The 25,311-nt window shown below is 43.0% G+C and overlaps 1 protein-coding gene across 4 annotated transcripts in view; it reads right to left on the bottom strand.

Annotated features, from left to right (window-relative positions):
• Window positions 1–16,123, bottom strand: part of TBC1D8 (TBC1 domain family member 8) — a 112,379-nt gene extending 96,256 nt beyond the window's left edge. The window contains exon 1 of one of the 4 annotated variants that reach the window (XM_043603140.1): window positions 15,789–16,123. In XM_043603140.1, coding sequence (XP_043459075.1) covers window positions 15,789–15,915 — 127 coding nt within the window. In that variant the 5' untranslated portion in view covers window positions 15,916–16,123. The remainder of the gene's footprint in view (window positions 1–15,788) is intronic. The other 3 variants (XM_043603139.1, XM_043603138.1, XM_043603137.1) reach the window with 3 other exon arrangements.
• Between the last annotated feature and the right edge of the window lie 9,188 nt (window positions 16,124–25,311).

The raw sequence follows: 25,311 nt of genomic DNA, 5'->3' as shown, positions 1-25,311 counted from the left end.
GCAGGAGCCCACTGTGCCAACACTTCCAGAGCACAGGAGGGCTGAGCCCTTGGAGGGTGTCCATAACCCAGGGCCAAAGCAGAGCACAGACGGGCCCAGAGCCAAGCTGTGCTTACAGGTATTCCACGAGCCTCTGTCTCTGATGAGGACGAGGGGTCAGAAAGACTTCAAGAGATAATATCCCTAAGGATGGCAAGAACCTAAAAGACAGGGCTCAAAGGCCTAACTTATTTGACTAAATATTTCAGTTTTTAAAAGCAAGGACAACAAAAGCCAACCTCTTATAGTGTGGCGGCAAAAAAACCCACAAAATGTTTTAATGAAGGAAGTTTAAGATGAGGTTAACATAGTTAAGGGGATTTGTGGCACACACTGAGAATTCCAGTCCTAGGTTAATTACCAGAGTTAGCAATTACAAGAATAAAATCACTCTAGATTAATTATAGTAGAGTAAGTTCCCTGAGGGCAGGACTTTGTTTTGTTCACTGCCTGGAGAAGAGCTAGGCACACAGTAAGTACCTACTGAATGAATATCTTTTCCATGATTTTTATTCTTTTAAAATTCAGCTATTTATTGGCCACAACTAAAGCCTAACCTAACACTGCAACATATTCACACGATATTAAAAAGTCTTATGTCATAGTCATTTACAGTTTGGGGCAGGTGGGGAATATCTATATATGCCGCCCACCCTGCTGCACATAGTAACTGGGACCCCCAAGAAACCTCAACTCTAGAAAGCATGTTACCAAAATGGTTGTTTCCATGACAAAAGCAGAAGGTGCTTAGTTCAGACTCACAATAAAGTTATTTTTCCTGCAGAAATTTCCTAATGGGTTTTTTGTTGTTAAATTACAGGTGTATCTTATATTTTCTTATTACAGGCTACAAATACCTCTATCAAAATGGACAAGTGCTTCCAGGTTCACACTTAAAATGATCTTTTTTTATTTATCTTTTTATTTGGAAATAACTTCAAGTTTAAAGAAAAGCTTCAGGAATTAAAATAGGACAAAGAACAGTCATATACCTTTTGCCAAGAATCAGATTTGCCTACTGTTAACAGCGTACCTCATTTGCTGTATTATCTGCTCTTTTTCTCTTGATATGATGTGATAGGACGTAATTACATACACACATTTTTTTTTCTGAATCATTTCAAAAGGAGACCTATTTCCATGGATAGGGGTATTTTCTTACACAACAATAGCATCGTTATCAACCTCACTAAATGTAACACACATGGTACTTTTATCTACCACTGGTATTCCAGTTTGGTCACTGACCCAACAAGGGACGCCCTTTGCAGCATGTTTCTCCTTCCAGTTCAGGACCCATTCTAGGGTTGGGCATTGCATTTAGTCATGTCTCTAGTTGCCTTTAATCCTCAGCCTTTCCTTGTCTTCACAACTGATGAAGACAAAGGTCCCCATCCCCCTTTTTTTGTTTTTGACAGTTTTGATCAAGTTATTCTCTTTCTTTCTTTTCTTTCTTTCTTGTGACAGGGAGAGAGGGAGAGATTGAGCACGAGCAGCGGAGGGGCAGAGAGAATCCCAGGCAGGCTCCGCACTGTCAGCAGAGAGCCCAATGCAGGGCTCAAACCCACAAACTGTGAGATTGTGACCTGAGCGGAAATCAAGAGTCCACGCTTAACCAACTGAACCCAAGCACCCCTATTTTCATCTGAAATATGTATTCAAATTTATACATTGTACACACAGTTTTAATCATTTGCTCTGTACTTAAAATGTACCTCTCTGAAGTTGTGATGGGAAAATCATCCAATTTATATAATTCTGATTCTAAATAAAACTTTTCAGAAATGTATACAGCAATATTATAACTATAGCATATTAGAGCATGTGTTCTCAAAGCTTCTGCAATTATGATCTCTTTTGGTGTGAGTAAATCTGCCATTCAATTCTCTCTCTCTGAGATTCTCCTTCCCTCCCTCTCCCTGCTTTACTCTCTCCCCCCCAACCCTCCCTCCCATGCACACACAGACTTTCTAATAATCCTTCTGGTATAAATGGATGCTTGCCTATGAAAACTCTGGTCTTGAATCTAACCAAGATTTCAGGTACCATCAACACATTTCTGGCTTTGCCTATAGTTAAGGTTTCTGCAAATTTTAATTCAGAGAAAATAACTAGTGTACTATTACATGGTTCTAACTTAACTTTTGGCTATGAAATATAGAGTACTCAAATCTAGCTTTCCAGGTAGTACAGGAAGTTAAAAAAATCACACAAGAAAAGCAACTTTTACAGTGGGATACACATCCTATCAAAGAGAATTTCCAGTTCCACAAGAGGCTCTCCAACCCCATTTATTCACACCTAAATGTGTTATTTGGATAAATGAAGATAAGCAAAAGGCTGCAAGATAAAACAACATCCACTTCGTGCAGACCTTTGCATTGCAAGCACCTAAGCAGTAGACATCAGAAATGTAGCTCCAGCTACCATCGACCTCACCTAATAGCAATTCCCAAATTAAGACGCCAAAGTGTAATGTGATCACTCTTAGCCTCACCTGGCCATGAAGCTGACTCAAGTACAGGGCTTGAGTCTGTATTACTTCAACTAGCAAGTGGCGGTACAGCAGACACACATCTCATATTTAACTTATCAAATTCAACAATATGCCCTGGCCAAAACGCAGAGGGGAAAACAACCGCTCACGCAGACTGCCCATCCATCAAGGAGCACAGGCCCTAGTGTGAGCTCCCTGGGGAGCTGGAGGCTCTGGGCTCCACAGAGGCCCCAACTTTCCAGGAACTCCTTGTAACATGAGCAGATTACCAAGAAGGGGGCCCTGCTGATTTTAAGGGTAATTTTTCAAGCAATTTTTGTCCTTCATGTTGATTTTGGAACCTAATACCCACATTAAGAGGCAGCTCCATTATACTGAGATTAAACAGTATCCACTTTGAGCCCTAAATGAGTGTCCAAACTCTACCTCAAGAACATACAGGAAACTAAAGGTTAAAACAAAAACACACAGGTGCGCGCGCACACACGCACACACGCACACACACACACAGTTTTGGGACACTAGTTTTATTAAAACCTAATTTCTCCACCCAAATCCTTGCTGTGATTGAATCCTTAATATATGGAAGATCATGAGCTATACATTCCTAAAGCAATCTTAATGCCTTGCTTACATTTTACATTTACTTTTCATTATAACAGCAATATAACAGAAACTCAAAATCCAAATTTGCTCACTATGCTCCCAGGGTAAGTGTAATATCCAAATCTCTACCTGAGGTTGAAATATGCTGTTACTCCCCTGTAAAACTGTGTCTGTCATGCAAATACTGCATCTCAAGTGAAAAATTCCAGAAGTGCCTTCCAAATCTTTCATCATAGGCCAATCCCACTTTAGAAGGCTAACACAGGGGCGCCTGGGTGGCGCAGTCGGTTAAGTGTCCGACTTCAGCCAGGTCACGATCTCGCGGTCCATGAGTTCGAGCCCCGCGTCGGGCTCTGGGCTGATGGCTCAGAGCCTGGAGCCTGTTTCCGATTCTGTGTCTCCCTCTCTCTCTCTGCCCCTCCCCCGTTCATGCTCTGTCTCTCTCTGTCCCAAAAATAAATAAACGTTGAAAAAAAAAATTTAAGAAGGCTAACACATTTCCTTATGAAAAATCCCTATATCACAAACATTGGTGCACAAATTTATTTAAAACTCTGCTGTGAATGGACAGTAATAATAATTCAGGATAGCCAAACTTTCTGGTCAATCTTTGTAATTTACTAAAATGATATTTCATCTGTATTTTCCTTCTAGAAATAAATCCTATTGTTTGAATCCCAATAACATTACTGATAACAAAAGTTTTTTATTTACATAGTAAATAAATGGTAACCCACACACACAGGAAACTCAACGTGGCATCCAATGCCAAGCAATTAACAACGAATTTTTAAGTTGCTATGGTTTCCTCGAATAATTTCTTTTGCCTGGTGAAACAATTACCGTCCAGTGCTGACCCAGCATCCCTGGGATCCATTTAAAATAGTCCATCCTTCTGGTGACCAGTTACAGATTCTTTGAGGTAATTTTTTTCCCCAGTACTCAGTATTTAACCTTATTCCCAAATCAAAATTCCTTGGGAATTGTCTCCTGAGGGCCTGCTCACCTGGATGCCTTACCTCCTTTACTGACCTATTCAAAGCCTAGCCATGACCACTTCAAGGCCCAGCAGCCACAGATGCAGCATTCAACAGACCTTCCATTTCCTGACAAAGAATGAATTTGTGGTTTTTCCTCTCTTTTTTTAAGTTTCTTTATTTTCAGAGAGAGAAAATCCCAAGCAGGCTCCACACTGTCAACGCAGAGCCCAATGTGGGTCTTGAACTCATGAATCATGAGATTCATGGACCTCATGAGATTCAGGACCTCAGCAGAAACCAAGAGTCAGACACTTAACTGACTGGGTGACCCTGGAGCCCCAACAAATAATAAATTTATAATAACAACCAAAAACCTACCAAGTCCCACCTTGATAAAGCTGCTCACGTGCATGCCTACTTCCTCTCCACCCATCCACTCCCAAACTGCTCTCCCTGAGGCAGCCAATGTCCCTCCAGCCTTTTCCATACCATACTGCAGAGTCCATCCCTCTCCCCTCCCTCTTTCTTGAATACACTTTTCTCTTGGCCTCTAGGAAATACACTCTACTCATTTCCTCCTGTTCTCCTGACTACTCCTCTGTCCCCTCTGTGTTTTCCTCCTCTACAAGCCTTTCTAGACAACTCACAAGCACATCAAACTGAACTTGTCCAGAACAGCTTCTCAGAGGCCACAGAGCTCTCACACATGTGCTTTCCTTTGCTCAGAAGGCCCTTTCCTCCCTGTTTTACCCAGCTAACACCATTCTAAGCACCCTGCAGGTCTTAGCTGACACAACAGATCCTCAGAGAAATCCTTCCTGACACTCCCAGCCTAAATTAGCTTCCCCATTATTCCTTCTCATCACCCTCGCCTCCCTGAACTTACCACCATTTATAATTCTTTCATGGTTTAATAATCACTCCATCACTACCACTAGCTTTTTCCATCCCTTTAGATGATAAGCTGCATGAGAACACAGGGCCTGACACTGTTGAAAGAAATGTTCTTTTGGCTTTTTCTTCTTTAAATACAAATAATTAAACAGGGGTGCCTGGGTGGCTCAGTTAGTTAAACGTCCAACTCTTGATTTTAGCTCAGGTCATGATTTCACACCTGTGAGATCGAGCCCCACATTGGGCTCTGAGCTGAGCATGGAGCCTGTTTAAGATTCTCGTTCTCTCTCTCTCTCTCTCTCTCTCTCCCTCCCTCCCTCTCTGCCTCTCTCCCGCTCATGCATGTGCTTGCTCTCTCTCTCAAAAAAATAAAAATTAAAAAAAAAAGGGATTTTGACAACATATCTAGAAAACATAACAATTTGAAGTATGAAATCTTCCACTGTTATTATAAAACTCTTAAAATAACACCAACAATAATAATTGTTTTTCAGGTTAAGAAACTGAGCCCCAGAAGGAATGGGTCAGTCACAGAACCACATCTCTGAGGTTAGGTAAGAGATAAAAATCATAAACTTGTAACTCTAAACCAATTTCTTCTCCAGAGGGGGGGAAAAAAATCCAGGCTATCTTTTGATTTCAAATTAAAGTACCTGACTAGATTAGATGCATTTCTGAAAATAGTTCCTAAGCCTCAGTGAAATTGACACACCCCACACATGGTAGACATTTTGAAGGCTAAATATAGTTTACCGAGAGGACAAATATCTGAAGCATGGGTAATCCAAGAGTAATCATGGTCCACGAGGCAAGAATGAAATATTGCTTCAATGCCTCTCCTTATCCCCATTACACATACGGTGCTGGTAACCAGAAAAACTGCCAAGCTCTCCCAAATTTTAGATTCAGTCTATATTTTATCCAATTTACATGTGCATGTAAAAAAACAAATAATTCTACCAGGCTCAGTGAGAAACACAACAGCTCCCTCATGACCTTCCCTACTCCCACTTCCCAGTCCCTGAAGGAAATTGCTTCGATCCTTAATGGATTCTTTTTGCATTTACCTTCATATCTCTGATTGTATCACTAGTTCTTTTTTTTTTTTATTGTTTATTTATTTTGAGAGAGAGAGAGGAGAGAGAAACAGACTACAAGTGCGGGGGGGCAGAGAGAGAGAGGGAGACACAGAATCCGAAGCAAGACTCCAGGCTCTGAGCTGTCAGCACAGAGCCCCACACGGGGCTCAAACCCATGAGTGTGAGATCACGACCTGAGTCGAAATTGGATGCCCAACCTACTGAGGCACCCAGGCACCCCTATCACTAGTTCTTGAATTTATAGAGAGCTGAGCTTTGTAGTAAAACTATGAAACTTGGCTAACCTACACAACTTTTTATTTTCCCTGCAGTTAACAACTGCCAAGAATTCTTGGCTGATTTAGCTTTATCAATAATTTACCCACAATTCCTCTCCTAGTGCACAGACCTTCCTTCAACATGTGCAAGGATGGGAGGTGCTCTACCAATCTCTCTTCCCCTAGGAGCTGTCTTGCAGCCTTCTGCCCTGCTCTCATCTGGACTGAGGGGTCTCTGAGCTGTCATTTTACGATTTCCCTTCACCATCATCCTGGAGATTCCCTTATAAGGACTTGTTTTTAAACAAGTAACAAAAAGCACAAACTCTTGGGGAAAAGATTGTACCTGACTGCATGAAAATTAAGAATGTTAGTTCTTCAAAAGACCCAAAATTTAAAAAGTCCAGTCATAAAGTGATAAATTTTTAATACTTAAAAAATACAGAACACACAGACACATGTGCATGTACACACACAAACACACACACACACAGCTCCTAAATTAAGAAAATCATACTTCCTCATGTCTTTCAGGTTACTGAGCCATGTGACTTGCTTTTGCCAATATAAACTGAATAGGAGCTCCAGGTTGGCTAAGTCAGTCGAGGATGTGACTCTTGATCTCATGGTCGTGAGTTCAAGCCCCACACTGGGAGTAGAGCTTATTTTAAAAATATACAGGGGAACCTGGCTGGCTCAGTGGGAAGAGTGTGCAAATCTTGATCTCGGGGTTGTGGGTTTAAGCCCTATGTTGGGTGTACAGATGACTGAAAAAAAATAAACATTAAATAAAGTGAATGGAAGGGATAGGTGTCACTTCCAACTACAAGTTCTAAAACCCAACATGAGAGTCACCAAATTCCTTTCCCCCTTACCATGTAACCATGGAAGCATTAGGAATGGAGCCTCCATCAGCCCATCTTTGGATGCCTACAAGAGAACCTTGGGAACCCACATTGGATACATAACATGAGGGAGAAATAAACTAATGTGGATCCACAGAGATGTTTGGGATGTTTGTTACCACAGCATAACCTAACCCATTATGGCTGATATACCCAACAAGATCACTCACAGGTATATTCTCCAGAGAAGCTTTCACACATATGAACATTATACAAGAATGTTCATAGCAGTATTATTTGTAATAACAAAAACAACTAGAAACCCAAATATGAGCTGACAAAAGAACGAATAAATGAGTCATTCCCATCAATGAAAATGAATGAATGCAGCTATATGCATCAACATGGTTCAATTTAGGGAAACATTAACTATATATATATATATATATATATACACACACATATATATATATACACACACATATATATGTAAAACTATAAATATAAATATAACTGGGATGTGGAAAACAAGCTTCAGAAAAAAACAAAGTAAATTATTATTCCTTTTGTATAAAGTTTAAACAGCACACAAAACTCAACAATGTATTGATTAGGGAGGGGAATATAATCAGGAAAACACACAAGAGTTCTCTTAAACATTGGAAATACTCTATTTTTTTAGTAACAGGTGATAGGTATTGTATTACTTATACTTTATATTTACATTATGTACTCCTATGCACACAGATTTCATATTTTAAAACTTTAGGCAAACTACCATCCTATTTATTATTTTTAAATGTCCATTCTCCACCAGTAACTACTTATTCAGAATAAAACCAACCACAAAATACAGTGCCCTTTCTTAAGGAGAACTTATTTGTGGCTATTTATTTTGCTGCTGATTTTTCCTTCCTTTTTTTAAAGTAAAAAGCAGGAAGCAGAAAAATAAAATCTGGTGGAACAACAGACCCACCAAATGTTCAAGAATATTAATGACTCAACTTCACAGAGCTGTGTCAGTTGGCTGATGATGTACTGGGGAAATCATTCCTGGGTCTGTACAAGATCATTTACATAAAGGTTACCAACGGGCAGTTCTAACAGCTGGGTTGGCGCAGCTGACAAACTACCGCTAGTCCTTACAGGCACGCAGGGCAGGCGTGAGAAATAGCAATGACAACACTCTGTATTATTTATTCCTGCCTTTTGCATAATTCCCATTTCCAGGATGATACAAAACATTTCTCAGCCTCAGAGGCTCACACTCATCAATTCTACTCGGACATCCATGTACTCACTAAATATTTACTGAGTGTTGCAGCAACAGAAACTGTTCCAGCGCTGGAGGCATGGTGGTGAGGGACACAGACCTGGGATCTCCATCCTGGAGATCATGGTCTGGTTCCCTAGAAAGTGATAAAGCCACAAAGGGCCACATCATGGGAAACAGTGGTGAGTGCTCTAAGGTGTAAGAGGATCAGAGGAGGGAGAGGTCCAGTGCCCCATCGCCAGGTAGCAGAGCTCAGGCTGACATCTGAAGGGTGTCAAACGGAGAGAAGAATTAGCCAGGCAGAGGGGGAGGTGAGGGCACCCCCAGGCCGAGGGGACAGCAGGTGAAGGTCTTGGGAAGTGCCTGACAAGCTGTCCTTACCAGGAGAAGGTGAAGGAGAAAGAGCCTGAGAAGTCGTGAGGAATAATAGCTCTTGCAACACCCAAACAGCTGTTAAAATATGCTCAGGGCTGCTTTTCAATACAGATGATTAAAGTTTTTGAAGTTAGGGGGAAAATCTGTCTTGGAAATTTGATCAGATTTACTACTTTCATTTAAAATAAATTCCTCCTCTATCCAATGCTGCCAGAATATAGAGTCAAGATCATAAAATCCTATCCCTTCACAGCTAATAAATGAATTCTTTAAAAGCTACAAGCCTCTCAATCATTTTCAGCTCTTCCTAAAGAGTTCCAATTAGGCTGAAATGGCTAGCCTCCGCTACTGCACCACCCACACATTTGTACCTCATATTATTCCTCGAGGGACACAGTCTCTGCCTTGTTTGATTACCTAATTACAGTGCCCTTATTATGCCTTAATTAAATGCAACTGTTGGAAACCCCAACGTTTTATTAATGGCTTATCAGCCCTTAAAAACGTATCAGTTATTTTACCTGTATATCTGTATTGTAAGATATCTTCCAGTTTATGCTCTTATAATCAAAGTACTTCCTTTATTTGTGTTCCTTCCTTAATGTGCTTTTGGAAAATAAGACCAAAGCATGTAAGACTCTGGAGCCAATATCTGGGAAGTCTACACAATGCAAAGGCTGCCCAACTGAACTGAAGAATTTTGTTGGTAGTAAAGACTAAATCCACCAACAAATTCAAGGGCACCTGGCTGGCACAATCAGTACAGCATGCAACTCTTAATCTCAGGGTCGTGAGTTCAAGCCCCACGCTCAAGTGGAGCCTACTTAAAATAAAGTCAAGGGGCACCTGGGTGGCTCAGCTGGTTAAGTGTCCGACTCTTGATTTCGGCTCAGGTCATCATCTCATGGTTCATGAGTTCAAGCCCTACACATGGCTCTGCACTGACTACAGAGCCTGCTTGGGATTCTCTCTTTCCTTCTCTCTCTGCCCCTCCCCTGTTTGTTCTCGTTCTCTCTCTCTCTCTCTCTCTCTCTCTCTCTCTCTCTCTCTCTCTCTCTCTCATAAATAAATAAATAAATAAACTAAAAAAAAGTCAAAAAAAAAAAAGGGGGCAAAAATCCACCCACAAATTCAGCTACCTGAGCAAGACTATAGCCAAGAAAGCCAACACTCAAGCTGGGTTTCACCAATTTCCAATTTTTCAACAGAGTCATTCTGAGCAAGGCTAGTGACCACACACAAATCTCTGGTGTCAGTTTCGTATCCCCCAGTCTTTGGCACACCGTCCCAAAGAGAGTAGACAATTCACTCTGAGCACAGTCACTCAATGCCTGCAACACCGAAGTGAAGTTCCCTTTATTTACTAGGATTTAACAAAGGATTTCAAAGAAGCTCTGTAAAACAAATCCTGCTAGCACAAACTGCTATTTAAATATTTAACTTTCTGGGGCACCTGGGTGGCTCAGTAGGTTGAGCGTCTGACTCCTGACCTCAGCTCAGTTCATGATCTCACGGTTTGTGGGATTAAGCCCTGCTTCAGGCTCTGCACTGACAGCATATAGCCTGCTTAGGAGTTTCTCTTTCCCTGCCCTTTCCCCACTTGCTCTCATGCTCTCTCTCAAAGAAAATAAATTTTTAAAAATAGTTTAAGATATAAACAAAGAAATATTTAACTTTCTGGGATACCTGGGTGGCTCATTCAATTGAGCATTTGACTCATGATTTCAGCTCAGGTCATGATCCCTGGGTCACTGGATCGGGTCTGCACTGAGTATGGAGCCTGCTTAAGATTGTCTCTCTCTCTCCCCCTCTGCCCCTCTCCCCTGCCTACATTCTCTCTCTCTCTCTCAAAAAAACAAATAAAACTAAAACAAAAATAAAAATTAATATTTAACTTTCTGGGGCACCTGGGTGGCTCAGTCACATTCTGGTTGAATGTCCACCTCTTGGTTTCAGTTCAGGTCATGATCCCAGGGTCATGAGACCAAGCCCCACACTGGGCTCCATGATGAGCCTGGAGCCTGCTTAAGATTATCTCTCTCAGAACACCTGGGTGGCTGAGACGTTAAGTGTCCAACTCTGGATTTCAACTCAGGTCATGATCGTGTGGTTAATGAGACTGAGCCCCATGTGGGCTATCCGTGCAGAGACTGCTTGGGATTCTCTCTCCTATGCCCCTTCCCCTGCTTGCTCGCTCATGCATTCTCTCTGTTTCAAAATAAATAAATACACATTAAAATAAAGGTTATCTCTCTCTGCCTCTTCCCTGCTTGCTCATGCATGCTCTCTAAAAAAAATTTATATTTAACTTTCCAATTATACTTATTAAATACTGCAGTAATAAGTATTTTTTATATCCTTCACTTTAATGCAAACTTTTTTTTTTTATAAATTTTTTTTTTTCAACGTTTTTATTTATTTTTGGGACAGAGAGAGACAGAGCATGAACGGGGGAGGGGCAGAGAGAGAGGGAGACACAGAATCGGAAACAGGCTCCAGGCTCCGAGCCATCAGCCCAGAGCCTGACACGGGGCTCGAACTCACGGACCGCGAGATCGTGACCTGGCTGAAGTCGGACGCTTAACTGACTGCGCCACCCAGGCGCCCCGATGCAAACTTCTTTACAACACTTTTATTCTAAGAAGCCCTCTTGTTAGTCAATTTTTTAAGTGTTCCTTCTCTTTTTTTCCAAACAGACTAGGTGGCAAGCCCAGATAAGCCCTTCATATAGTTCTAATCCTAAGCCTTGTTTGAATTGGAACCCTTGTGTATTGCTGGTAGGAATGTAAAATGGTACAGCCACAGTGGAAAAGTTTCTAACCCTCTAAAGTAAGCTTCCTTATTGTCCCTATCTTGAGGCTGTTACAACTAAGACTCAAATAAACCAAATAAACTAGCACAAGGCCTCTCTGTCCAGATTTGTAACAGACTTATCTTGACTCAAAGTCGCTATTTTCCACTACACCATACTTCCCCCTGTGACCCTAGCTACTTAGGAAATTGTTAGCCCCTAACTATTATAAATGCAATGACAGCAACAGGGGCTGAAGGCAAACATCCTGAAAAGTAGAAGCCATCAATATTTTCTCAAATTACAACTTTTTAACTGCCAGGCTCTTTGGGAAAAGAACTACAAGGTTATACAGAAACGCACATAATAGAACTCTGAAAAATAAAATCCTTTAGAGGGGCATATCCAGGTGGTGACATTAGGTCTTTAAAGCTATATTTGTGCTGCTTATTTTTAGTGCTTCAGGGAGCACTGGAGGAGAGGGCAACAATGATGTGTTCTTCTGTCTGCACCTCCCAAATGCTAACTTCTCCCACTCAGTTCTCCGAGAGCTGACTGAACTTTCATAACAAACATTCCTATACACCTGAAACTAATGTAACATTGTGTGTCAACTACACTGAAATAAAAAAAAATTAATAAAAAAATATTCCCACAGGTTGGAGATTGTATTCAAGTGAATACTTTTATACCTTGACTTCCTCCCTTCCAGAGCAAAATCACTTCTGTCCCAGGAGCTTTGGAAACATTTTATAATGCTGTATTCAGCCACACCATGTTCTAACTGGAGGATAAGGTCGCTGCCTCCCACTACTGTCCCCAAGCCCAGGATTTCCTTCTCCAAACAGGTCCCAAGGGGTGGTAACAGAGGCCGCCTGAGAAGCTGGTGCCATGATCCTTCCCTCTCAAAGGGAGCTACTTAAAAAAAAAAAAGACAGAAGGAGGAGGTCTCTGTTTCCCATTGATTCCCTCCAGCTTTCCACAATGGTCAGACTGCCAGGTAAACAGGAAGCCAAGGAGAGAGGAGAATGTTCCCATCCCATGTGATCAGCTCAGCCTCAGTCAGAAAAGCTGGGCCTCCACTCTCACCCAACTTTTAACGAAAAGTAGAATCCATCATTCATGCATATGTTCTTCCATGTAGTCACCCTACAAATGTTAAATGAGCATATACTATGTGCTAGGCACCATCATAGGTAAAATACCTGCCCTCATAGAACAATCAGTAGGAAGAAACAATGAACAAAATGATCAACGATATTATATATTAGAAAGTGAGAAAGGGCTATGGAGAAAACTGAAGATATATATAGGAAATGTGTGTATTAGTTGGAAGAGTAATTATATTCCTCAATGAAACGAAACCTATATTTCTGAGGGTAGGCAATTTTTAAACATGTCAGACTAAATGCCAATGGAGACCTCATATGTTTAAGCTCCTATGAATAACAAATTCAGCATCAGAATAAAAAAAAAAAGACTTCGTTACCACTCCCTTACATTTTATTTCCAACCCCTCTTAACCACCTCTACTTGCTTCTCTCCAAAGAAAAGCCTACAACCAGTCAGAATACCCATCATGCTAGCCCTCATTATCTTCATAAACTCTAAATTGCTCAAAATCTGCCAAATCAGAATTCTACATATTCTGAAAACCACCACCAACATTAAGCTGCCCTCTGTGTCACACAGTCTTGATTTTATAACATTCATAAGTGGTTGGGTTAGGACCAGCTCATTGGTAGATGTGGTAACTCCGGGTTGCTCAATCAGCACAGCTACGTTAGTTGCTACCCAGCTAAATGTCTGAAGGTAAAGCAGCCTAGGAAATGTCAGGCTTTCACAATCAACAGGAGGTTCAGAGTCCCTGAGAAATACAGTGTCATCTGTCTTTTCATGGGGTATTTTTTTTTTTTTGGTTGATCGTTATTGCCTTTAAGAATATTGTGCATATTCACTGTAAGCCCAAACCGAAGTATACACCAAGGAAGGCCAAAGCCACAGGTATGATAAGAGAAACCTGCTTGGTGCACTTGGGTGCCTCAGTCGGTTGAGCATCTGACTCTTGATTTTGGCGCAGGTCATGATCCCAGGGTCATGGGATCAAACCCAGCCCTGGGCTACTTGTTGAGTTTGGAGCCTGCTTGAGATTCTCTCTGCTCCTCTCCCCAGCTGGCACTCTAACTCTAAAATTAAAAAATAAATAAATAGGGGCGCCTGGGTGGCTTGGTCGGTTGGGCGTCCGACTTCAGCTCAGGTCATGATCTCACGGTCCGTGAGTTTGAGCCCCGCGTTGGGCTCTGTGCTGACGGCTCGGGGCCTGGAGCCTGTTTCGGATTCTGTGTCTCCCTCTCTCTCTGCTCCTCCCCTGTCCATGCTCTATCTCTCTCTGTCTCAAAAAAATAAATAAACGTTAAAAAAAATTTTTTTTAATAAATAAACAAAATAATAAAAAAGATCTGCTTGATTTGGGAATGCAAAAAGGAGGTGGACTGCATCATTTTGAGTTCATCACAGATACAGACTCTGGACAACAAAGCCAGGCTCTCTGGAATCTCCTGAATCTCCATCAGCATCATAGCTGAGGCTTTGTCCAGCTTCTCTGGACCTGTCTCCCTTGCTAGATGGCGAATAACCCGAAGTCTTTCCCAAAGCAGCCTCAACAGTACCCCACACAGTCAGCCTGAACTAAGTGATGAAAACACTTTCTGGGCAGATGTTCCGTGTTTCCCATTTCACAAACCTTCAAACCCTGTCCTTACCCTCTACTAAAGGAGACCATTTACTCCTGCCTCCTATACTAACTCCCTCCCTCAGAGCTTAAAACTGCTCCCAGAGCAGGCCCACCTGCTGCCCAACCTGTCCTCACTACTCACCACTACCATAGGTAACCCCACTACCGCTTTCATCCAGATTCTTCAACTACCCCACTACTCTTTCATCCAGAATGCCACCAAGTCATACCCACTCCTTGAGGCTCAGTGAAGTCCATCCTCTTAAGGAATCCAACTACCAGCTTTCTCACCTTCCGGGTTTAAAGTACAGGAAGGGTAATTCCCTTTGCACCTGGTTCTGTTTCAGGGCCTGTTGATCACATTCCCCCATTAAACTTTACTCCAGGAGGGCTTCCCCCAGAATAAGCAGACAGTGGAGTCACCAACAGTGAGGCCAGGGACCCAAGCTCAGTCCCTTGACCTCTCTCTCTCCAGCCGTGGTCTGATTCTCAGTATAAGGAGGGATGTGATGGGAAAAAGATCTGAGGTCTCCTTTATTTCAGATTCCAAAATTCGGAAATTCCATATAGATCCCCTAGACACAAATGAAAAAGTCTAATAAACTGTTCTTCCATTGACCCATTTAAACAGGTGGCCCAACTACGCAAGCTGGTCTCAATTTTTCCAAATGCTTGATCTTCACGGAGCCTTGGATAGTAACTTTTAGAAAAATTGCTTTGTTTTTTCATAAATTTTACAAGCCTGAGTTTTTTCCTCCTATCATTGCTTGGAAGAAACAAGTGGGGGAGGGGGTAACTGACCCGCTCAATTTTGCTACTAAGATCGTAAGCTTGGGATTCGCACTGCCTCGGCTTCTCCTCCGGGCGCGCAAACGGTCCCCAGCCCGCCCTGCCCACACGCCCGACAGCCGGGGATTGCCAGGGTCGGTGGCGGTGGGCCGTCCGTGTGTCCCCAGCCGAGACACCACCTGGAACGTCGGGGCGCATCCAGATGGCCGAGTCGGGGCCGCACCCCGCTGTCACCTGGCCCCGCACAGCGGCCTGCGCTCCTCCCGGGGCGGCCCTCGCTCCCTCGGCTCGAGCTCCAGCCGGCGCTTCTCTTTCGATTCCTGAGCCGAATCTGGCCTCCAGGCGGTCACTGGGCCAAGAGGCGAAGGCACCTGCCTCTCCCGCAAGAACGCACGAGCCCGCAAGTCCCTTCTGCCACAACCTCGACGGGGGCTTGCAAGAGAAATACAGAAGAAAGGAAAACAAGCCCGAGGCAGGGCCGTCCCGGCCCGGCGTCTCCCACGAAATCGCCACCTGCGATGCACCCCGGGCTGGGGGCCGCGGGCCCGGCAGGGAGCGAGGTCCGGGGCCCGGCCCGCCGCGCCCGCCCGCCCCGGCGCGCCCCTTACCCGTGAGGCGGCCACCCCCCTCGCCGTGCCCGCGGCGCCGCTGCAGGATGAAGTAGCAGCTGCTCTTCTGAGTCACCCAGAGCTTCAGGGCGTTCTTCAGCAGCACCTCCTCGGGCTTGAGCCACATCGCAGCGGTCCGACCGCGCCCGCGGGCCCCGGCTTACATCGCCCCGGCCGCCTGCCGCGCCGGGCCGAGCCCGCTCGGGAGGAGGCGGCGGCGGCTAGGACCGCAGCCAGCCGGCGTCCTGCGCTCTCAGAGTCCCGGGAGCGCGGCCGGCGCAGCTCCAGGCTCGCAGCCCGCGCAGCCGCGCAGGCCCCGCCCCCGTCCCGGCTCCGCCCGCGGCCCCGCCCCGGGCCCGCCCCCGGGCCCCCACCGCCACCCCGCCGGCTCCCGCGGCGCCGCCTGGGTTTCCGAGTCCCGGCCACTCCAGCGCACAGTTCCGGAGTGGAGGGAGGAAGTCCCATCCCGGCTGCCAGGTTCCCCCCTCCTCTCTCCGTTGCGCTTGCGAGGAGCGCCTAGACTCTTCTTCCCCCGCCCCTCCTGGGAGGCAGCTCGGGACCGCAGGACTTGACTCCCCGCCCCTCACTCTGAGAGGGGGAGGAGTGAGGGAAAAAGACATCTTGTTCTCACAGCTGCAGGTTGCCCAACCGAGGGCATTTATTTGTCTTTTGGGGAGCGGAGTGCACGCCAGAAAACCCAGGTGTGTTTGGAATAACATAGCATTTAACACAACAAGGAACACTTTTACGGATAACAAAAAATAGCATTAAAAATTAAAAGCAATTACTTTCCGATTTTAAAAAATTGTTTGGCCCACGTTTTCCATGCTCTCACAAGGGATCCGATAGAGCTGCTGAAGAGGCAGCAGCGATATTGTACGGCCCTGAGTCAAGGCATCAGATCAAACTCAATCTGGACGTCCTCGTGAGTATAGAAGACAGCGATATTAGGGCTCCCCTGCGAGTCCCCTACACGGCAATCAACCCAGTCACATTTGTTCTAAGAGAATTGAAAGGCTGGGAAACACGGAGTACGTGATACTAAAGAAAAGCTATAGAGAATGTGGAGGTAGGGCATTTAAAATGAGTATTTCCTCAAAGCTGTTGTAGAACTAGACACATGGTAGCTGGCCTTGCACAGGCTCATGGTCCTCCTAGCAATGTCCTCAGAGAGGCAGTTAAATCCAACACCCAAAAGAGAAGTAAAGGAAAACTCCCGTCAAAATGACCCTCAGGTTTTGACAAAGGAGTCCCTGACAAAATGTGACTGTTAATTAGGACAGAACTGAAAAGTAGAAGTAAATCCCCTACAGAACATGTGGGAACTGAGGGATATTTCTCACTGGAAACCAAGAAATCTGCAGAGGATCAGAAGGGGTCAGCTCAGAAGCCTGGACCTAACTGGGCAGGTTAGAAGCCACATGAAGAGAAGAGCCCTGTGGGAAGAACAACCAGAATTGACCTCCCAGAGAGGAGGGACCTCTGTGGTTGAGAACTGGGAGGCCACTGACAAAGATCCTCTGAGTAAAACTGAGGAAGAGCGCTGTAATCAGGGAGATTTGGATGCAGTGGAGCAGGGGCCAGGGATGGCAAGAAAATACTCCTTCCAGAAATATTCACTGGAACCTCTCCCTCTCAGACAAGCTGCCAGACCCTGAAATTGCGGAGAAGAATGGGAGATGGGCCCTGCCCTGATGAACTCACAGGTAAGCAAATAGGTACAAAGGGTAGTGGGAGTCAGGGTGGAGACAGTGGGGATGCACAGAATTAAGGTTGGGTTCCTCAGGGAGGGGACTGAGAAAGCCCCACAGAGCAGCTGTTGCTTGACTGGGGCTTGGGAAGTGAATATGTGTTTGCCACCCGGTCAAGTAGAGAGTCGTGTCCGGTAAATGGATCAGCATGTATGACATTGTCGTTTAGGGCATAGGGGATGCAGCCGACAGAAGTCAGCCTCCTGGGCACAGAGCAAAGTGAAGAAGGTTGGAGAGGGGATCTGGAGGGGCCAGTGGAGAATATGTCACACGATGGTGACAACTTTCTACTCTTGCTCATCTCTGGGTACTCCTCACCTCTTTTTGGTATTATGGTTTGAATTGGGTCCCCCAAAATTCATATGTTAAAGTCCTAATCCCCAGTACCTCAGAATGTGACTTTATTTGGAAATAGAGTCATCGCAGATATAGTTAGTTAAGTTACAGTAAGGTCATTAGGGTGGACTTCGATGCATTGTGACTGGTGTCCTTTTAAGAGGGAAGGTTGGACATGGACACACACACACAGGAAGAGCACCTTGTAAATTTTGGAGTTATGCTGTCACAAGCCAAGGAACTACCAGAAGCTAGGAGAAAGTCCTAGAACAGATCCTTCCCTAATGCCCTCAGAAGGAACCAATCCTACAGACACCTGGATCTCAGACTTCTAGCCTCTAGAACTGTGAGACGATTTCTGTTGTTTTAAGCTGCATAGTTTGTGGTACTTCATTATGGCTATTCAAACAAATACAACTGGCTCCCTAAACCTGTCCATACCTGTTCAGTAGCAAGTCTCTCTAGCCATTCTGGGTTGCATTCTGTTCCCTGCCAGGACCCCAGGAAACCCGTTTCCTCAATAGGGAATTCTGGCTGGCTCCTCACCTATTTGTGCATACACAGGGAGCAAAAGAGATGTAGTAATCTGTGGCACACAGAGCCAGCAAGATACTCAAATTAGCACTGTTGGTTAGTATGAGGGGCTGATGAAGGACAAGGCTTTTGGGGCTCTTGCTGCTGCTGCACTTGATTGCTATAGCAACCCTGATAACTACAAAGATCGTAGAGTGAGATGGCTGTTCCTGACTGCCCTAGAGAGTTTATTTGTTTGTTTAAAGATAAGCGTGAAGTATTAAATTCCCATCTCAAGGTATAGATATGGTGAAATTGAAAGAATCCTTTATCTGGTATAGACATAGGACAGACAGGGGTCATCTTCCGATTTCAAATACAGTAGTTCCGGTTACAAATTGTTGCAAAGGTTAAGTGTTCAACTTGAGCAAATTCTCTTCCTGCAATTAGGACACGTGATTGGGAAGAAGGACCATAGACTTGTGATGGAAATATTTGAAGGGATGCAGACAAAGTGATAATTATGTGACACAATAAAGGTGTTAGCTAACACTACAATGGTAATCATATTGCAATATAAATGTCAAATCTATATAGTAGTCCGCCTTTATCCTCCGTTTCAGTTACCTGCTGTTAACCGCTCTCTGGAAACAGATGATCTTCCTCTGATCTATGGACAGAAGGCCAAGGGTAGCCTGATGCTATATCACAACACCATTATTCACCTCACTTCATCTCATCATATGAGCATCTTATCATCTCACATCATCACAAGAGGAAGAAGGTACAGTACAACGAAATGCTTTGAGAGAGACTACATTCACATAACTTTTATTGCATTGTGTTATCATTAGCTACTATTATTAGCTATTATTAGCTATAATTGTTAATCTCTTACCACCTAATCTATAAACTAAGCTTAATAATAGGTATATATATAGGAAAAACATTGTATATATAGGGTTCAGTACTATTCATGATTTCAAGTATCCACTGAGGTCTGCAGGTTAAGGGGGACTACACCTTAAACTTACACAATGTTATATGTCAATTATACTGTATCTCATTTTTTTTATGATTTTATTTTTAAGTAATCTCTACAGCCAACGTGAGGGTCATACTCTTAACCCAGGATTGAGAGTTGCATGCTCCTGACTGAGCCAGCCAGGAGCCCCAATTATATCTCAATTTTTTAAAAAGCAAGTCGGATGCAGAAACTTGAAAGAAATAAGAGATAGAGAATAACAGAATTAGAATAGAAATTGACAAAATTATCCCCGAAGGCTATCAAAAAATGTATCAAAACAAACGTGTAACTGAGAAAAATAGGTAAATCCAAAAGTCAGATACTGAAAAATTAATACAGCCTCTAGAAAAATTGATCAACAGAAAGAAAAAGAGGGAAGATTCAAAATAGAGCTTCATAATGCAAAAAAAATAGAAATCATCACAGATTCTAGAGTTACTGAACAAACAATACTAATGTATTATTAATAATACTTTAAAAAGCTGAGTTCCTAAATCCCAAGCTTCCCTTGCCAACAGAAGTAGCATTTCTCTATATGAGAAAACTATCATTCACTAATTGGAAGAGCTTTCAAGACTTCATCTGAGGCCTTTGCCTATTCTCCTCAAAACCTGCCCACATGGCACCTCACTGGCTCCAGGGCCCATAGTAAGAGTAACTCCCAGCATAGCCCAGGAAGATGATTGCACGGTCTCCTGGGGCAGGGATGGAAATAGATTTATACACCAAGGGAGTTAGAATATCTTGCCAATAGGTATTGGGAGAAAGCTGACAGTCATATATGGGCATGGAACATAAAGTGTTAAACTGAGGCACCTGGGTGGCTCAGTCAGTTAAGCATTTGACTTCAGCTCAGGTCAGGATCTCACAGTTTGTGGGTTCAAGCCCCGAGTTGGGCTCTGTGCTGACAGCCTGGACCTGATTCAGCTTCTGTGTCTCCTTCTCTCTCTGCCCCTCCCCTGCTCATGCTCTGTCTCTGTCTCTCTCTCTCTCTCAAAAATAAACATTAAAAAATTAAAAAAAAAATGAAGTGTTAAACCAATGGGCCCCTGGGAGGCTCAGGTCATGATCTCATGGTTCATGAGTTTGAACCCTGCATCGGGCTCTACACTGACAGTGTGGAGCCTGCTTAGGATTCTCTTTCTCTCCCTCTCTCTCTGTCCTTTCCCTGCTCCCATCCATGCTGTCTCTCTCTTAATAAACTTAAAAAAAATAAAGTGTTAAACCAAGAAGTATAAAATATAAGGTTGGATTCAGCAGAATTTATGAATAAATTTTGTACTCAGGATTCTTGATAAAATATGTCATATTCAGCACCTGTGAGTGGCTCAAAGGTTTGATTCCTTAGTTTATTGAAGCCTAGATTTAACAATGGCCTATAGTCAATGAGGCTGAGATGCCAAAATTTCCCTGGCATATTATAGATTGAGAAAAGAGTCTGAAGATTCTGGAGATAGGAATGTTTGAGTGGATATGTTATATGCAACCTACTTGGCCACCAACCCACAACCATATCATACATCTTCATCAAGACATTAAAAGATGTAGGGAATTTCTTCTACTAATGGCAGTTAAAGACCAATCTTCCTGCTGAAAACAATCATAAAAGCTGGATAAAGTATAAGAACAAATCTGTTTCAAGTCATGAAAGAACTGCTATGGCAGCAAGGACTTGAAGGGATATGTACCTGGGAGAGGTGAAACTGACATATAATCAAGTTCTTCCCTTCAAAGTATGTGCTGATTCCCAAGTTGCAGCTCAGAGACCAAGAAGCCAAGCATATCTTCTAGAAGTTTACAGGCCCAGAGGGACAAAAATTGGAGTTGGGATCCTCAAAGTGTTACAACTCCCAGTGTAGACAGGAACCAGAAAAAGACAAGACTTCCCAAAGATTACACCTGCCCAGCCCACAAGCATCTCAATGCCTAGCTAAAATAAGATCTCCCCCAACCGTAATTACCTTCCAGGAGCAAAAATATATCCTCCCAACAGATGATAACACCATCCAGAGCCTCAGGTTTTTTCTTTGATCTTTCATATACCATATCAGCATCAATATATTACCAGGCATAATAGGAAACAAGACCATATGACTAAAAAGAGAAAAAAATCAAAATCTATTAGTAAGAAATTCACAAAGTAGACAGATATTGGATGGAATTGCCAGATGCAGAATGGGATTATATATAAATGATAAGTTCAAGGATTGAGATGAAAATATAGAGAATTTTAGCAAAGAACTAGAAAAAAATATACATTTTTTAAAAGATCTAGTGGAATCTTAGGGAAAAAACCACAATACTTGAAATTAAGAACTCCATAGATGGGGGTGCCCAGTGGCTCAGTTGGTTAAGTGTCTGATTCTTGGTTTTGGCTCAGGTCATGATCTCAGGGTTCCTGAACTCAAGCCCCACATCGGGTTCTGTACTGGCAGAGCAGACCCTACTTGGGATTCTCTCTCTCTCCCTCTCTCTCTCTGCCCTTCCCCCCTGCTCTCTCTTAAATTTAAAAAAAAAAAAAACAAAAAAAACTTTGAAAGAACTCCAGGGGCACCTGGGTGGATCAATCGGTTGAGCGTGTGACTTCAGCTCAGGTCAGGAGCTCATGGTTTGTGAGTTCAAGCCCCGCACTGGGCTGTGTGCTGACAGCTCAGAGCCTGGAGCCTGTGTCAGATTCTGTGTCTCCCTCTCTCTGCCCCTTCCCCGCTCATGCTCTGTCTCTCTCTGTCTCTCAAAAATGATTAAATGTTAAAAAAAAATTTTTTTAAAGAAAGAACTCCATAGATGGGTATAAAAGTCGACTACACAAAATTAGAACATTAGTGAAGTAGAGGATTAATTAAAATAGCCAGATATTTCTCCCAAGAAGATATGTAGATAGTCAATAAACACATGAAAAAATACTCTACATCATTAGCCATGAGGGAAATGCACATCAAAACTATGATGAGAGGCACCTGGGTGGCTCAGTTGGTTGAGCTTCTCTAACTCTTGATTTCAGCTCAGGTCATGATCCCAGGGTCGTGGGATCGATCCCTGTATTGGGCTCTGTACTGAGCATGGAATCTGCTTGAGATTCTCTCTCTCTCCCTCTGCCCCTCTCCCCCACTCAGCCTCTCTCTCTCTCTAAAGTTAAAAAAAAAAAACCTATGGGGCTCCTGGGTGGCTTAGTCAGTTGGGTGTCCAACTTTGGCACAGGTCATGATCTCATGGTTCGTGGGTATGAGCCCTGCATCGGGCTCTGTGCTGATGGCTCAGAGCCTGGGGCCTGCTTTGGATTCTGTGTCTCCCTCTCTCTGTCCCTTCCCCACTCACACTCTCTCCCAGCTTGCACTCTCTCTCTCAAAACTAAATAAACATTAAAGAAAAAAGGAAAAAAAAAAAAAAAAAACCTACCATGAGATACCACACTGCACTCTCTAGGATGGCTTCAATTAAAAGACAAGAAATAGACAATAATAAGCATTGGTGAAATTAGAACTTCCATACCTTTCTGATGAGAATTTAAATGGTGTAGTTGCTTTGGAAAAGAGTTTGAAATGTTCTCAAAAAGTTCAACATAAAGTTACTATATGACCCAGCCATTCTGTTCCTAGGTATGTACCCAAGAGAACTGAAAAATCTGTATTCACATGCAAAAAAAACTTTACGTGAATGTTCAGGAGCAGCATTATTCATAATAGTTAAAAAGTGGAAACATCCATATGTCCATCATCTGATGAATGGGCAAACCAAATGTGGTATATCCATACTGTGGAATATTATTCGTCCATAAAAAGGAATGAAGTATTGGCACATGCTACAATACAGCTTGATTGAATCTTGAAAGCCACTATGGTAAATGGAAGAATCTAGACACAAAGAGCCATATATTATATGATTCCATATGTATGAAATACGTAGGCAAATCTGTAGAGATAGAAAACAGGTTAGTGTTTGTCATGGGCTAGGGGAAAGAGAAGAGTGGGAGAAATGGAGAGTAACTGTTTAATGGGCACAGATTTTCCTTTGGAGTGATAAACATGTTTTGGAAAACGCAATGATGCTTGCACAACATTGTGAACGTACTGAAAACCCCAGAATTGTACACTTTGAAAGGTAACTTGTAGAAAATGGTGTCCAAAGCAGTACAAATAAACTCTGGTCCATAGAGATACCCCCACTGGATATTAACCTATTTTACATCTATTAGCAAAATCACTTCAATATTTGTGACCAATATCTTAATCTGTACCTATTTATCTGTTCTTAAGATTCTCCTTTGAACTAGTCTTAACATCTTACTGGTTCCCTCATTAATTACTGAATTGAATAAAACTGTTACTTCATGTTCATTTTATGGCTGCCATGAGAGTCGTGCTTTTAACTTTTTGAAAATTATACTTTAGCGGTTAAGAAGAAGGGAGACGATGCCTAGCAGGATGCTGAAATTATTTCATTGTAGTAGAAAGATGGGGAATGGAGAGAGAAGTTAACCTTCAAAGATACTTTTGTTCCCTTACAGAGAATACAAATACCCTCACTAAATATACCCCATGATCCCCCAAAAAGATGCCACTTAGTCTAAAATCTTTGGCAAAGCACATCTGAAGAAATAGGCCTGGTCTCCAGGACAGGTGTCTCCCCTGAGAACACTTGAACCCCAGTGGCCATCTGCTTTTACTCTGACTGCAGTCTGAGAAAGAACATGGGGACACAGGCACAGACACATGCCCTGGGATGGTAAGTGTTCAGAGATGAAAGTATACCTTCAATTCAAAACTTGAGTAACACTATTTGCTTGTGGTCAGGGTAATGGTTAGAGTTAGGATAGGGTTAGGACAGGGTTAGGTTAGGGTCAGGGCTAGTTTTACAGTTAGGATTAGAGACCAGCTGTCAGGTAATTGGCCAAAGTGTCATGGGTTTAGTAACACCAAAAGTCTTTACATTAGAAGTGGAAAACTTCACATATGAGTCTTTCCTCATGAGTTGCCTACACCTTAGGGTGGTAGTGATCCAGGATCCTGCCCCTGTACTCAGTGCCCTGACTTTTATGTTCTGTCCACATCTGTCCACCTTATTAGTTGCATCCTCTCCTGGCCATCAGTTCTTTCCCATAAGCTTTTTTTCACACATGCAATTTCAAAATAATGAAAAGGCATTTAAATCGGGAAATGTAAGGTGCACCTAGGTGGCTCAGTAGGTCCAACTTCAGCTCAGGTCATGATGTTGTGGTTTGTGGGTTTGAGCACCGTGTCGGGCTCTGTGCTGACAGGTCAGAGCCTGGAGCTTGCTTCAGATTCGGTGTCTCCCTGTCTCTCTGCCCCTCCCCTGCTGTGCTCAGTCTCTCAACAATAAAATTAATCTTAAAAAAATTTTTTTTAAACAGGAAAGGAAAGCTGAATATTCTCCTGCTTACACCTGATGCCAGAAAGAATTCGTAAGAGAACTCTTTGATTTCTGTTCACAGTTAATGTTCTTTAATTCGTAATAGAGTTGTCATTTGTGTTTTCTATAAGCATCCATTAGTTGCCAGTTAGTTACTAAATGTAATAATTTTCAGCTTTTCTTTGATTTAATTTCTTTAATCCTGGAAGCAATATGTGTTTTTGACATTACTGATTTTCGTTTGAGCCCTGCTTACAGATTCTGCTACTTGACTTTTGGCCCACATTTTCAACTTGATTTCTCCTACTCATGACTTTGTGTTTCCTCTTATAACATGAATTCTGTGAGTGTAAACCTGTGACCTACGGCATAGTTTCTTGGTCTATTAATGATAGTCCATTTGAATGTAATGTATGGGAAAATATCTTCTTTGTACTCACACATCCTTGTTGCAGTACCTTTCTTCTAATGGGCTCAAAACCCTGCTCAAAACCAGTCCCAAAACAAGTTTTAGGAGATTAGTTAAGTC

Source organism: Prionailurus bengalensis, chromosome A3 (genome assembly GCF_016509475.1).
Source record: "Prionailurus bengalensis isolate Pbe53 chromosome A3, Fcat_Pben_1.1_paternal_pri, whole genome shotgun sequence".
In the NCBI taxonomy this organism is placed as follows: domain Eukaryota; kingdom Metazoa; phylum Chordata; class Mammalia; order Carnivora; family Felidae; genus Prionailurus; species Prionailurus bengalensis.
This window is presented reverse-complemented; position numbering and strand designations above follow the sequence as displayed.